The following is a 16,234-nucleotide window of genomic DNA, read 5'->3' on the forward strand; positions in this document are numbered from 1 at the left end:
TCTTTTTTGTGATAATTGTTTTCAGTTTTTTTTTTTTTTTTCTGTCTCTGGGGTTTCTTTATTTGTACAAGTCAAGAGCTGACAAAAGTTTTATACTATATTTTCCTACCAAGTTGAGTTTGAGTGTGAATTATTGACTATTTTTGTTATCCAGCCACCAGGGCTTTATTGGCGGTTGTGTGCTGTAAATTGGCATGTGACGTATGCTTCTCTTTCTCTCTCTTTGGAGTGGAAATTACCTGAAAGCTGTATTCAGTCCACTCAATCACTGTAGCTGTAACACACTCTGAAATCTGGCACAGGGTGGGGTGGAGGAGGGTGGCGCTTAAGAAGATCTACCGATTTAAGCTTGTCTTTGTGTAGCCTTTAGTGACCTTAATGTTGGGGCTTTTTTTTTTTTCTTTTTTCTTTTTTCCTGCAAGCCTGGTGCTCCTTATTGCCCCACAAGCCATCAAACGGAGAAACACTGTAGCCCTGGATCTAGTATTGTAAATGACTCGATCCCTAGCACTCAGGAAACCCTCAAAGTAGTTTGTAACTCTTGTGATAGGTTCACAGACGGTGCTTGAGGGGGAGAAACAACATAATATAATATAATATGCTGTATGTATTACATGACCTCAAAAAGTGCCCTCAATGATTTGATTAGTGGATTCATGGTGTACTTGGCAAGAAATACTAGGATATCATTAATGCTTTCCTTTCTCCCCTCCTCTCACAAATAAACCTTATTATTCAGCACAAACCACCAATAGCCCTGATTTTTTATTTTTTTTTTGTTTGTTCCTCAATAAGGTGCACCCACAGCAGTGGTGTGCCCCATATTTCATTTTTTTCTTGTATCGATCACTGGTCTCTGCGGTGGGCACACTCATGGTAGCAGTGGACATCGCTTGCTTACTTTCAGACTTCCAACTATGGTGAATTTGGAGCCTTGTCTCAGCACTTTGTTTTTTCTGTACCTCATAAGCCTCTATGTATGAAGAGTAAGTCATAATATTAATAAATTTCATGGTTTGACATCATAAATCCTTTGTTTATCGACTTTGTCTCTTTCACGTGCTTACGATCCTGCCCTGTATTATCGTTAAACTATATCATAATGGGATGGTTTTCAATATAAACTACCTGTATGATTGAACACATGCTTCCATTTGTTCTGAGCAGTCTCCAAGGTAACCCATCCTGGCATTTTTGCCATGGCAATAAACATATTTGCTCACAGAGCCCTGATAGTTTCCATAGTAACCACACCAACTACAGTGCAGCCCAATTTGTGAAGACAACTCATAGACGTAGTAAATGTTATCAGTCTGTTCACAAATAAAGCAACATCTCTGTTCTGACACCTTATTGGCTGATTCATTTTGAACCGAGAAGATTTTAATCCAGGCTAATAACAGGCAAACCAATCAGATCGTGATTTGCATCGGGAGGGCAACAATGTTTTAGCAGAACTGCATTTATTAGACTGAGAAGGAAATCGGCCCCATCAATCAACGTTTCCAAGGTAACGGTTCCCTGTTGCTTGGTAACAGAGCCCGCCTCTACGGTCCACCCCCGCTGCGCATGCGTACCTCTGTCAGCTGGGAGCCGAGGCAGTAGCATCATGGCGGCGTCCACTCGTAGCGTGCAGTCCGCCTTACGGAAAGCGATGGCTCCGTCGTTGGTGGTGGTTTTGGGAGCTACCGGTACCGGGAAGTCCAAACTGGCAATAGAGATCGGAAAACGGCTTCAGGGAGAGATAATCAGCGCTGACTCCATGCAGGTACGAATGGTGTTAAGCAGTCTCTTGCGCGGAGAGACCTTGACATGGCAGCCATAATGCTCTGGATGACACTCAGATGGGTGAAATACATCGAGGAACACGAGCTGTTTTCCACACAGATGAGCACAGGGCCGGGTACATTTAGCAGGGTGTCGTCTCACCCAGTGTTTTTTAACGAGGGTTCTGTAGCAAGCCGAAAACCCCTTTGCGTCAGATAGCAGGTGCTAGCACAGCGAGGACATTTACTATAGTACATTTCCATCCCTAGCCAGATCAAACCTCCACTATTACAAGCCTAAGGTCAGCTCTGACTCGAGTCCAGCATTTATCATCGGCTCTGTTGTGCTGGGACAGTCTGATCTGCACCACCGTCGGTCTGTAGGACACTGCGGGGACATAGCAGCCGAGGACAACAACCATACGCCACAAATATGACCTACTAAAAGTGCCCAGCAGGCTGCTGTCCTGTTAAAGCCATGAATGTACACACAAGGTAAAGAGGTGGGTCGAGATAAAAACAAGGCATTGCAGTTTATTACTGAGTCCTGTAGTGTTTCTGTGCCTTTTGTTCGTCTCATGTCTCTCCATTCTACCATGTTTATGATTTTATGATATGATCATGATTTTGTTGTCATTTGTATGTTTGTGCATGAAACGACATTTGTACTCAGGTTAGGAAGCATATGATATAACGAGTGGAATAATAAGCTATAAATTATTTGTCTATCTTCTAACCAGAACGCTTCATCTGACAGAGATGAATGAAACTCAAATAGCTGAAGCCAGATTGCATTATTTCTTTTGAGGTGCCACTCATCCTATGATAAAACTCAAGGGAATTAAAGTGTCACCTATGAACAGTAAGTAGCTGTTGAGTAGCTGCATCAGGTGGCTGCTGGTTTTAGCAACATGAGCTCTGCCCAAGAGTGAATTTTGAGGTTTGTAAAATAGGGACTATGCACTGCTTAATGTGATGGTGATTATCAAATGTGCTGTTTGTGCCTTATGATGAAGTCTTTAAGTCATGCGTGCCAGAATTTCAGCAGCATCGCTCTGAGCTAAATGAAGCAAAGTAGGATTGAATGTGATGAGTCATAATTTAGTTGGAATGTTTATTGCTTTCTGTACTTGCATTTCTGTTATTATGTTCAATATAAAACAGCACAAATGCAACCATTACACACATGACTACATAGTAAATGTTTGAGTTTACTGTAGAGGAATAGATAATGGGGGTGTGTGTGTGTGTGTGTGAGTGCAGTGACAAGTAAAAATTCTCACACTTGCGTCGCTTCTCACGCCTCTCTTTCAGCCCCGCCCTCCCCTTTTGGTTCTCAGGCTCCGTTGCCGCAGCAACGAGAGGTCATAAGCACACAAGAAAACGCTGGGTACCCGTTTGAGTCCGGGTCACACCAGAGCATGGTGTGGACATGCAGAATTACACGCACACACAGCAAATATGGGTTTATCCAAATCTACCAGTGTCCGGTAGGGATTTCTCTTACTGCAGAATTCAGTAATTTCAGTATCGCCTCTCTCCCCTTCCATCCTCCACACCACTTGGTACCTGTATTGTCCTGGTGCGCTAGCATCCCCGTAGAGAGTGATTCCTCTAGCAGTCACCTGGTACTGGGTAAACTGGGTTACGCTAATAACATTTCAGGCCAAAAATATCTCAGCGACCAGCAGCCCCAGTGGAGGGAAACGGTGGCCTAATTGCAGTGCGGAAGCTGGCGCCTATCTCCACAATCCCCAGCCTTGTTGCTACCATGCTGTTGGCATGTGTGACAGTGAGAGTAAGCCAGGGAGACATGTACACATGGAGTGAGTGAGAAAGAGACTGCTTATGTGAGAATGGGGCTGTGTATAGGCTAGAGCTGGCCTGTGTTGTCTTTGGGATAGGAAACAGTCTGGTCTTGTTTGGGAGAAAGCAGTATTGTGCTGAGCTGGTGCATATTCAGCACGGTGCTATACCAGCCCAGCAGCTGATAGTGAATGGCCATGCTGTGGCCACTGGGAAGTGTCTATTGTCCCAGGGAGAATTGGTTCCCACACTCCCTAACACTCCTATTGTGTTATCATGGCCCCCCACCTCCTGCCCCTGGCCCATGCTCCCAGCCAACAGTTCATTGGACATGCAAGGGGATATTATTCACTCATTAAAGGAACATGCTATCTATGGCAAACACACAAGTGCCTCGCTGTACTGTCATTGAATGAGGCGCCGCCAAATAGTGTAAACCAGTGGTTCCCCAAAGTGGGCTCCAGGCATTGGTGGGGGTCCTTCAGAGTCTTCCAACAAAACTGTCACCATTCCTTTGCTCCCTAAATGTTGGAGCGATGGGAAAATGTCAGCATATTAGTGTCATTTTTAGATGAACGAATGCCAGCCCATTTTCTTCCCTTCACCTCAACTATGGATACCAAAATGATCTCATTGGGTGTGTGCTTAAATTAGTGATCCATATCAAGTTACTTACACAAAGAATCTGAGGCTTCTGTTTCACTATTAGATAAATGCAGAAGTTTTAGTAGTACAGAACACCAGATCCTTTACTAAATTTAAACTGGACTCGATGCCCTCTTGCATTTAACTGAGGTTCCTTTGCTCATCCTTTACACAAATTGTTTTAAAATAGATTAAAGGGCTTCACATCTTTTCACCTTAAAAATCACCTTAAAAAATGGATGTTCAGTGTTCAATGGATGAGGATGAGGTTCAAGCATCTGATAAACTGTGTGGCTTTTCTGGCTTCGAAGGATGCTTAACAATAGTAAAAGGATTTTTAAAGTTAGAATTTACAAATTAAATATATTGCTTGTTTTCATGTATATATAGATGCTTTTTTTTATCCAGCGTAATTACAATAGGCTGTGACAAAAGTATTGTGGTACCTCAGAGAAGCTGCATACATTGTACAAGTGAAAGAGAGCAAAGTTGTTTGGTACAAGCGCCAACAAAACTCACATAATCACCAATATTAAGATAAAATGCAACCAACTGAAATCATGACTTATCAGCCAAAAGTAATCACAATCAGATTATTATTATTATTAGTATTTTTAGTATTATTAATTTTTTTATGTTTTTGCATATTCCTTTTTTCTAGTATGTGTTATACTGCCACATCACGCCATGAGTTACTGCTGCACTCACTGTTTGGAAGGCCCAAATTGTGGGATTTAATTGTTTGAATCAGGCTTTTGATGAGCTGACATTGTTTGTCAATCAAGCACGACCTCAGGGGAGCAAGTGATTTATCAAGCCGCCGTCTCTTGACAACGCTTTGCAGGGCATTATTGGTAATAAGAAACAGCTGAAATAGACAGTGACAGCATGGGGATGAAGTGTTCAGAGGTGATTCATGTGAGCGGTACTCAGGCTGAAACATTAGATCAGTTTACTTAAAGCTGTGGTCATCGTTTATATGCTAACTTATTTATGTTCAGCTACACATTAGAGCAGTGAGACATTGCTGAGCTCCCAGTCTCACTCTTCATTTTAAGAAAATTGGCAGGGACTGTTCTTTGCTACTGTCAGTGTCACTTTTTTTTTTTTTTTTTTTTTTTTTTTTAATCTTTCTCTTCAATGTGCAACCAAAGTCTACTCGCTTTTTTTTTCCAGCTTGATCTGAGGTTGATGGGCATGTACTTAGTGATATGTTACAGTGTATTTCCTTCAGTGCTGTGCTGATTAAGTATTTAGCCAGATTCTGTAATGTTGTTTGTACTTTATGACCAAACTAAACTCAAATTACATTTCTCCTGGGATACCTGAAGGCATCAACCAAGAGAGAACGGTCTCTGCTTCATATTTTTATTGAGCTCTGACAAAAATAACGTGAACATGACTTCATGTTCACTGTCATGGCTTTCCAATCTCAATAAGGTTTCCTATTTAATTGTACTTTAGAGTGAAATAAACAGAGAATAATTGCTGCTTTGAAGGCAGGAAATTAATCTAAATTAATAATTAGTCATGAAAAGTCCTTTCAGTTACAAGTTAATTGGTAAAATCATACAAAACCGTCAGTGTCACTTTATACTTTAACTCGAATCACTGAACATTTCCTGCTGTCTAAACAAAAATTGAGCTCATTATGCTTTTTGTGCATGAGCAGATTTCTCACAGTTACTTTCCATTATGTGTTAACTAACACACTGTCACTACATTAATAGTTTCACCACAGGGTGTAAAAAAAAAAAAAAAAAAAAAAAGGGGGGGGGTGTGCTTCAGTGCGTATGCGTTAGCATGGCTGTGTTTTTTTGTTTTTTTGTTTTTTTAAAACCAAAAGGCCATCAGAGGTCTTGGGGGGGCAATTTAACAGGCAACATTAGAAATATTAGTTTGTGAAACTATGGTAAGCATTGATGGCCACTGACCCTTTGGTTTATCCGTGTATAAAAGAGGGAGCTGCCATATCCATAAGTTGGGACAAAGGAACATTTGGGTTATCAAGGATTATTCTTTTTCTGGTGAATGTGAGAAATGGACGCGAACAGTAGAAAAGCTGTCATGTGTCATCTCTGCCTTTGCAGTGCCATAAAAGGAGAACGAGGGAGGTCTCTCTCAGTGTAAGAACACAGCAGGGCCGATTTGTCGTTACTCGTAAATTTGATGGTTGTGTCGCCACTATGAGGGTTGCTTATTCTTTCAAAGGTTATGCTTATTATTGGCCAGAGGTTGTTACACAGGCACACACACCACCTGCTTATATGCGTATTTAACACATCCCACACTCAAACTGTGCAGCTATGTGTTGTATCCATCTAATTCACTTGCAATGACTCCTCGTCGTCTCTCTCTCTGTGGATATCTGACCATCTCTCACTCACTCCCCCCCCCCCCCCCCCCCATTCCCCACTGTCTCTCTATCTGTCTGGTGTGCCTATGACCTGTCTGGGCTTTGACGTATCTGTTTGCATTGCAACTGAGGCGATGTTCCTGCCTCCCACATTCAATTTATGATGCATGCTTTTTAAGTAATCTAAGCTGGTGTAGGAGCCAGCCGAAAAAAGAGAGAGATGATTAACTCTTACTTCTGTTGTTTTTGTTTGTGTGTCTGTATGTCTGTGTGCGTGCGGGTAAATTGTAGTCTGCGGGTGTGGTGATGCGGTCACCGCTAGAGCAAAGCAGTGAGGGAGAAGAGGATGGCAGGATGGAGGAGGAGAAAGAGGAAGGGTGGGGTGGGGAGACAACGCCATGAATGATTTATTAGTCTGGCATTACTGGGCCATTCCCCACAGAGAGACAGAGAGAAAAGGGGAGAATGGAGGGATGAATTGTTGAAGGATGGTGCCTTGAGGGAGAAGGATAGAAGGGAGAAAAAAAAGGGCATTCGGTTGAAAGAATAACGGAGGAAAGGATTCAGAGAGGGATATAAACGTAGAGCCATCTTGTGGGACTTGCGGACAGGGTCATGGCCAGGGGTCAGAGTAAGGACGAACTGAGCTGCACCAGGGTTGACCTGTTACAACTAAGCCTGCTGTTGTATTTAATCAGTGAGACTTTGACACTTTGGGATGTTATAGCAGTTCCTTCATTAAAAAGTAACAATTACAATATAAAACATGAAGAGATAAGGAGAAAATTATTGTTTTGAAGGAAAAAAAAACTGTTAAATAATTGCTTCATCATGGACACACTCAAAATCCAAACTACTAATAAGACAAGTTGTCATATATATTTGGTCTGATTTACAAATGGATTCACTTAGCAAGTGCAAAGTATATATTCCACCTCCCCTCCCAGTATTTAAAATTTGCAATCATCTCTTTGGGATGCTGACCGGTAGATGCTCTATTAAGGAAGCTTCTATGAATGAATCTTTTCTCAAAACACTTTGCTGGATGCGTTCAGTGCTTTATGGCGTTTTATCTCACCATCACTCATAAACAGCACAGCACAGCACAGAGGAAATATAAAGAGGTTCAAGGAGCGGTTGTGGCTGACTAGGGCTAACATCCTCCCAGTTGGTTGGTGTGAAGGTGCTTCAGCTCCTCATGGTTCTTTTCTTCGCAGATAAAAACCAGCCTGCTGAACTATTACAACTCCTTTGTGAGGTTCTGTTTTTTTTTTTTTAACTTTTGCTGCTGAGGTTTTATGGTCAATCAGGTGTGAAGACTCACAAGATTTGCACATGATGTCAGAAAAGCTCAATTGAGTAACTCTGAGGTGAGTTACCTTTGACTGCTAGTTGTATGTTTTATATTTTTGATTTGCAAAGAGCCTACTGTACTCACATTAAGCTTGTTGGTTGGGTCTGATTGCTCTAACTTTGGTAATTCAACCGTCAGCATCGTCTAAGCAAGCCAGCACTTTAACCTGCTCTTCTGTGAGCACACCATGTGGCCTGTGGTTTGTCATTCTCATCAGTTAGTCTCATCTTTGGGCTGCCTTGATCTGACGTCAGGATAAAGTATAGAAAATACAATTATATAATGTATTAAGTTTGCTTATCTAAAATATGCCCTTTCACTTCTTTGTTTCCTGAACAGTTGTCAAGAAATCATCAGATAGAAGCTGCATATCATTGCAGTCTTGTGCACAAAAGAAGCAAGTTCCATCCCTTTGACGAATGTTGTTTGAATAATGCTGAATAATGCTGCATTTCACACATTTAATGTTGCAAAAGGTTTCCAACATCTGCTCCACAACTACTGCTGTTGTAATATTTAATCCAAGGAGACAAAGGCATCTGCTCCATGTAATGTCCAAAGGTCTCTTATAGTCACTTGATTGGTGGGAGATCATTTTTTGAGCTGTGAGTACTTGCATTGTGATTTAAATGGGAAAACATGTTTCCACTCTCCACCCTTGTGAAATAATGCTTAGTCAAAGAGGCCGAATGCTTTTTTTTGGCAACATTTGAGAATGCACCAATTTTTTTTACTTCACAGAATCAAACTGTGCATGAAGAAGGTTGAAGGAAATATCAGACAGAAATCTTCCATGTATAGTTAAATGGTATTCTTTATTGTCTGAGCTGTTATGTTTGTCCATTTAGATATTAACAATAACAAAGTCATATAACAATAACTATAAACAATGACTGAGGGGAATGCTAACCTTAGCTAATGTGAAAACAGGACTTTCTATTTACCAGTAAAGGCCTACAACTGCTTCCACACTGAAATGGGTATATGCCCTGTTTGTAAAGCACATACAGCGAGTGGTGTGGCATCGATTGGACCTTTTTATAAATCACTGGCTCACAAACTGAATGTGGACCACAAACCTGATAACAGATCCACTTGATTAGCTTCATTATCAGGGCTGATACCGATCCAGTGGATCAGATTTTGTATTCCTTAACAATTACACAAGAGAATTGTCCACAGAAAATTAAGCAATATTTGCTGATATTTCACCCAAACTTGCAAGAGTTGCAGACAAGCATTTAAGTTGAATAAAATCCCAATTCTGCCAAACTGCTGGTCTATGATACTCTGATAGACCTGCTTCATCTTACTTTTTCATTTTTTTCCCCTTTTCTCTGAAGCCTTTTTTCATTTTCTCAATGAGTGTTTGTTCTCTGCGTTTTTCTTTTTCTTCACTCTGCCTCTCTTGTCCTCTCTCTTTCTTTTGGCAATGCTCACCCCCCCCACCCCCCCAGCTTATTTATGTGGCAGAGGAACAGCTGTCTCGTGCAGGGCGTAAGGTTGGCCAGGCAGCCCGGCTGCAGGCTCCACAGAGCGCGAACACTGAGCTCATTGTCTCGCTCACACACTGGCACACAAACACTCCTCTCTTACTCTCTCACAAGCCACACCGTCACATCCATTCACGTCCATTTAAAAGACAGACGGGAAAGAGTGGGCAGCTGGACCCACATTAACTGGGTTTCCATTGAACTACATTGATATGAGTTATGACATTTGCAGTCACAATAAGTCTAATGTGATCAGCAAAAATTGTTGAAGCATTTCCGCAGCAACTTCCTGGAACATACCCATTGATGAAGAAATGACACACCACATTCCTATTGGAGGGGAAGAAATAACGTGTATTCACTCATCAGACTCATCCGTTGTTTAATTTCTTTGCAGCATAGAGGTGGTTGTAAAATATCTGCCCCTTCCTGTAAATCTTGTGCAGGCTGGCATTTCCGCAACCACACTCCTCATTAATAGAAAGCGGCTAAGTGCATTTTCTTGTTTGGTCCTCAGATGTCATGAAATATGGCCAACATTAGCTCCAACCAAACAACTTGCTCAGCACTAATTAATTCTTCCTCCACTGTTTGACATTTTTGTGAGTTTCACACTGTTGTGTATTTTCTCTCCAGCCCAGTAAATATCAAAATTTCACATTTTATTACTTACATTGTTTCATATGCTTGCTTAAAAAAAAAAAAAGAAGCTAACCTCCATCCTAATCTACATCTGACATCCGTTTTTCAGTTTCTTCCGCAATACACATGTAAGCAGGATTAGCTAACTTTCATTTTCATTAATTTTATTATTCTTTGATGCCTTTATGACTCTGAGCTGACAGATCACTGCAATTTGTTGCTCATTTCCACCACCTTGAATGATGGCCTTAATTTTTGTCACTTTTTCTCTCTCACTTGCAACCTCCCTCAAAGCATTTCTACTCACTTCACATATTCCACACGTGGCTGGTTTCACTTCTTTATTTACACTCCAGTCCTCTTCTGCGTGCTTTTCCTTTCTGCTCTCCTTGTTCTCGTTAAAACGAAATTAAAATGACCACAATCTGCCTTCACAATCTGCAACCCGCTAGCACGAGAGCACATGCATGTATATTATGGCGCGCTTGCATAATGGCTAGCAATTTCAGTGGCAGGTAAGAGTTGACCAAATGAGGGCAATTGTGAGGAGGAGGGTAGATCGAGTAAAACTTACAGCAAACTAGGAGCTATTATTCAAAGTTTGGGAGACAGGATAAAAATAGTGGATAAGCAAAACATTTAGAAGCAGGCGTGTAAAATGTTGTGACGAGACATTGATAACAATTAAACGTAATCTTGTTCTTGTCCCTCAAAGCAGTGGACATAAGCTCGGCGCGCGGTCAATTTAGCAGCTGTTCTGTAGCTTTTCATCACATCACACCCCTTCTTCTTCAGCAGATGTAGTTGTAATGAAATCAGCATTTTAAAGCCAATGTAGACGAAAAATCCTTCAAGTGCTCAGGAAAATGGCAAGTTGAATGTTTACTTCTGTGACAACTTGGCATCAACTCTATCTTTTGCTGAAGATTATATAATGAATATTATATAACATATAATGAAAGCTGCGAAATGGGCTGTGAGGTTTGCATGTTTTGTTGAAAGTTGCAAAGAGACGCACACATGAACCTCACTCAGTGTCTCTGTCTCTCTCACACACACACACACCATCCTTCTGGTACCATCATCTTGTCCTCTCTTTTTAGTGTTTCTGCGTTTGTGCGATTGTGTGTGCGTGTACGAGAGGAACACAGTGAAGACAGGAGAGGCGGTGTTGGATAATGTGGGCAAATTTGTCAGGGAGCATCCTGTTCGCTGTAACAAGTACACAATGCTCCTCTGTCTGCTCATCTTCTGTCATCCTTTCTGTTGTGGTGTTTTTCATTCCAAAAAAACCCTTCAAACTTTCACTCATGAGTCTCCCATCCACCCATCCATCCAGCCATGCGTCCATGCTTCCCTTAGCTGACAGCGCTGTCGTGCAGAGAAGCCATGAATAGTTTATCAGGCCGGGTTATTCTGTGCAGCCCTGCTCCCCACTTTTGGCTTGCTGCGGTGCTCAAGAATATTTGGTGAAGCACACGCAACCGCCAGACTCCGTCATCAAGCATGTGATCCATCACCTATGCACACTTGTGTTTGTTATTTATAACGTTGGGTTAAACAGTCTGTAATATTGCTGTTTTCAAATATAAGATTCAGGGTACACGGTGATGCTGTATAATAAGGTTAGGGGGTATTCCAGAGGATGTGGCTACACCTTGCACCACAAAAGCTTCATAAACTGAAAAACATTTCAGAGAAAATAAAATCTTCCTGACATGTTCTGACAGAACAAAAATACTTCTAAGAAAGACATTCAGACAATTAATGTTCTGGCCTAAGTAAGCAGAAAACTGCAACTGCAGAAAAAAATCGACATTGAGAAAAGAAACTAAAACCAAAATGAGGGCTGAAACGTGAAAATAAAAGGATAACTTTGAAGTAATAAACCCATGACACAGTAAAAGTTTTCTAGCTGGCAACTGCATTTCTAGCTGATGCTAATTACTGTTTAATTAGCTAATGTTAATGCTGATTGCTCTGAAATTTGTGATGGTAACAGTTGAAGTGCTACAAAACCTGGAGAACTAAAAGTAATGAGGCCTTTAATATTTTGTTGATGGCGCCACACACGATCTTGTGCTAAAAGCCTAAGTCAGAGAGCAATGCTTCTCAACCGAAAAAAGGAGTAAACAGCATTAGTTTAGCGTTGTATGTGCAGGCAGTTAGTTGCAGAGTCACACTTTAGGATTAATGTCAGTGTAGGTTTGGCTGTTTGCTGAAATGCAATTAAAAAAGCCTGTAGGACAGAGGACAAACCTGAGTGACTAATGTCAGCCTAAACTCTGTTAGCATCCGGGAATGACTCCAACTTGTAGGGGAACGCTATACTGTGTGTGTGTGTGTGTGTGAAAGAGAGATAGCATATATATCTTCTTTTGTTTCAACAACTTGTAACTGCACAAAATTATGTTTCCTTGAGTGAATAATTTTTTTTTGCTGGTTATGCTAAGTGTTGTTGAGCAGATGAAATCCATTCACTCAGTTTTAGTACCTGGAAAAATCAATGGTTTTTACACGCCTGCTGTGCACCGTTTGTTACTTATCACACTAATAACACATCTACAGGGCTGTCAACCATAACCCACTAATATTTACATGAAGAAAGCAAAAACCATGCGGGTTTCTGACCCTGTCCTTTCTCTTCCTTCCACATCCACCAATGTCCCAGCTGTCCAAACCTCACACAGATTCTAGTTGGGGAAAATGTCAGAACGAGAAGTGACCCCCCCCCCCCCCCACACACACACACACACACACAAAAAAAAAACAACAACAACTCAACTTTCCTCAATGCATGGGAAAAATCAGTTCACTGTTTAAACCATGAGTGACTTCATTCATTCATTCTTTCATGCTGTGAAGATGATACTCGTGTTCATTTGGGAGTGTGTTTGAGTCACCTTAGCCAACTGAGCGCTCATGATTAAAACCACTTTCCTACTCTGAATTATTGAACAATAGGGTGTTTCACCAACATCTTTCCCGCAAATCACAGCTGAATCCAACCAGAACTTGCAGCCCACTGAAGTGTTGTGGAGCGTTTTGACTCAGAAGGATTTCATAAAGTTTTCCTGGCAACTTTGGGCTGATTTACTTTCTGTGCCACGCACACACATACTTTGAATGGTTGATGGTAGACTACACACAGAGCTGAGGATAAGTCAGTAAAGGTGTATTAACATGATAAACTAGCGTAGATGTTCATGTTTTGCCATCTAATTACTTCAGTTCAAAGTTTAACTTCTGTTGAAATATTGTTGAGCTAGCATGGCCTAGAATTAATCTACAGCATCCAACTGCCTTAATACTTTGAACCTACCAATCAACAGACTAAAATCTTGCGTTTGTGATGTTGCAGTTTGGTAAATGCTGAGAGTTGAAATGCCGTTAAGTAAATCTTGACGGCCACGCTCAGTTGCTGGACATTGCAAGGATTAGGCTCAATGCCTGCGTTGTTGGTTATTAGAGTTAATAACTGTACTCCCAAACTCATGTCAGCCGTGCATATACAATATGACAAGTGAACTCATTGATGACCTTCATCAGAGTTTGTTTTTTTTTTTTTGTTTTTTTTTGAGTCTCTAACCCCTCCACCTTTGCTTAAACTATGCCAAACTAAGATGCCGTATTCCTGCCCCAGTGTGCGTGACAAACACCTATGGTCACTCCCTGATTCAGTTTTTATCAGCCTGAACTCAACTGGTGTATGAAACTCCAATTTCCCCTTTTCTCTGTCTTTTGTAGAGAATTTGGATATAGAATGAAGGCTCAAAACGTCTCATTTTTGGACAGGCTACGTGAAATCTGGCACTAATTGAAACTGTTCCACCAGCAAAGCATTATCAAAAAATGCCTTTAATACAGCTGCTCAACAAGGTGTTAACAGCTGGACACTAACCTTTGTTTGAAAAGTGAAGGTCTTTCAAGGGGTTTCTGGTGGAGGACATTAACCCACAGATCAGCTACATTGGGACAGCTTGGAGAAGAAAAGCAGAGATGGAATAGTGCAAACCACAGTGTTGCCTACTTTATGCAGCAGCTACAAATCTACTTGGCTAAACGTGGCAAATCGCCTTTCTGTACAGTGACTCCACGTGTCGATCCAGTTATCATTCCTCATCAGAGTCCTGTGTCTTCACAGTATTCTCTTCTACAGGAAGCTCTACCATGAAAGCCAGAAAGCTTATCGTAGTTGGATTTTCAAAATAATCATGGCAATTGAAACAAATAAAAACAAAATCCAAGTTAAAACACTGAATTGTAGAGAGAGGAGCCAAGTTATAAAGTCAGCTCTACAGTCTGTAACATCTCTATAACACTTGAGATGGTGTGTGTGTGTGAGACTACTGTGTGACACCCTGCTGGTACATTCCTTGCAGAGGAGTCCTGTCACTGGGTGATGTAAAATGGACAAGGGAGGTGTGTATCATCATTTACAGGAATGGTCAGAGCCATTTCATGTAGACTATCACTTCTCCATAACAACCCTTTCTCCAGTTTCTGACCTTGTCAAATACAGACAGAGAACCACCCTACTACTATCTTAGATTTCAATTTCATGACCTGTTTGTTTTATGAAAGCAATTTTTTTGTGTTGACTACGATTTTATGCTTTCTAGGACAAACCTCCAATAAACTACCACTCTTGGAGTGCATTACTGTAGATTTACTATTTTTATGTCCTCCATATAACTACCTGTCCTCTTTCCTCGTTTTCTGTTTTATGATGTACTTCTGCACTTAGTGTTTGCCTTTTCACCCCTGTTAACAGATTCCTTTGTGCTGTCTTCAGGTTTACCAGGGCCTCGACATCATCACCAATAAGGTGACGGCTGAGGAGCTTGCCCAGTGCAGGCATCACATGATCAGCTTTGTTGACCCGCTAGTTAGCAGCTACACGGTGGTGGACTTCAGGAACAAAGCCCTGGCTCTGATATCCTTTTCCGCAAAGCGTGAAAGCAGATGAACAGCGTGTTTTGTAACATCTCTTTCCACACTTTCCTATCAACCCTGCCACATCTGTAATCTTTTATTAATACGTGGTAACAGCAGGAAGGAATTCATTTGATTTGACTTTCACTAATTGGTTCGGGTGTTTGTGTCTGTGTGTAGACAGCTCTATCCTTGTTTTATCAGTGCAGATGTTGCACTAAAAATGAGATGGGCGATATGTCTGGCCTGAGATATTTATAGGAGTCTGTGTCTGTGGAACAGCCACACACACGTATACATTATTCCTCCTATAGTTATGCATTTCCAAAATGCCTAAACCCAACCCCAGCCTGACCATACTTTAACATTAACCCTAAAAAAGCCCTTTCAATGTGTGATGACTGACCACAACGACCTCACAGTGCAGAATTGTCCTCACAAGTGGCTTCAAACTACATTTTGTACACACATGCACACAAACTCTGGGCAGTCACACCCTCCTGCAGACTCCAGCCATCACACAGATGTGGAGAGAGGAGGCGATAACTAGAGAAGGTATAAATAGATCAGGATTTTATACACACACACACACACACACACACACTCTTCCACTCTTTCTCTCTCGCTCACACATTCAGCAGTGCAGTGAGAGGGGATGCGGTAGCTCCAAGAATACGCTCAGTGCAGTGTGAGCCTGCTGGTGGGAAGAGAGAGAAATGGAAAGAGATGAATGCAGATTAAAGGGATAGATGCTGCATGGGGGATTTTCAACTGTAAAGGAGATGATGAAGAGGAAGAACAAGGGATGTGTGTGTATTAGTGTGTAATAGCACGATAGGTTTGACAAACTTAAGAAGTTAAAAGACACAAGAACCTAATGACACATCTTCAGCTATCAGTCCTTCACTCAATCACATAATGCCCCTCCTGAAGCTCTCCTGTGTTTCTCCTTTAATGCTCCCAGTCTTCTGGCCCTCTTCCTGTTATCCCTCCCTCAATTTTCCTCACTACTTGTCAGTGATCTCTCTCTTTCCATCTCTTGTTTCCCCCACCCTCATACACAATGATGCAGCTGTATGTGTGTGTGTGTGTGTGTGTGTGTGTGTGAGCGAGAGAGAAAGAAGAGGTGAGTGACGATGGCAGAGTGGTTATTTAATTATCCCTGAGTGGAGAAGGTGGGTGAGTGGAAGGAGGGAGGGGGGGAGGAGAGAGAAGGAAAGGTGCAAAATGAGAGAAG

At 41.5% G+C, this 16,234-nt stretch overlaps 1 protein-coding gene across 6 annotated transcripts in view; it reads left to right on the forward strand.

The window, feature by feature from the left end:
* Nucleotides 1–1,607: 1,607 nt before the first annotated feature.
* The window catches only part of trit1 (tRNA isopentenyltransferase 1), a 36,637-nt gene continuing 22,010 nt past the window's right edge, over nucleotides 1,608–16,234 (forward strand). For 4 of the 6 annotated variants that reach the window (XM_029513376.1, XM_029513377.1, XM_029513375.1 and 1 more), the window contains exons 1-2: nucleotides 1,608–1,768; nucleotides 14,858–14,998. In XM_029513376.1, the coding sequence (XP_029369236.1) occupies nucleotides 1,610–1,768; nucleotides 14,858–14,998 (300 nt within the window). In that variant the 5' untranslated portion in view covers nucleotides 1,608–1,609. Of the gene's footprint in view, nucleotides 1,769–7,872; nucleotides 7,944–14,857; nucleotides 14,999–16,234 lie in introns of those variants that run through there. The other 2 variants (XM_029513378.1, XM_029513379.1) reach the window with 2 other exon arrangements.

Source organism: Echeneis naucrates, chromosome 11 (assembly GCF_900963305.1).
Source record: "Echeneis naucrates chromosome 11, fEcheNa1.1, whole genome shotgun sequence".
Lineage (NCBI taxonomy): Eukaryota > Metazoa > Chordata > Actinopteri > Carangiformes > Echeneidae > Echeneis > Echeneis naucrates.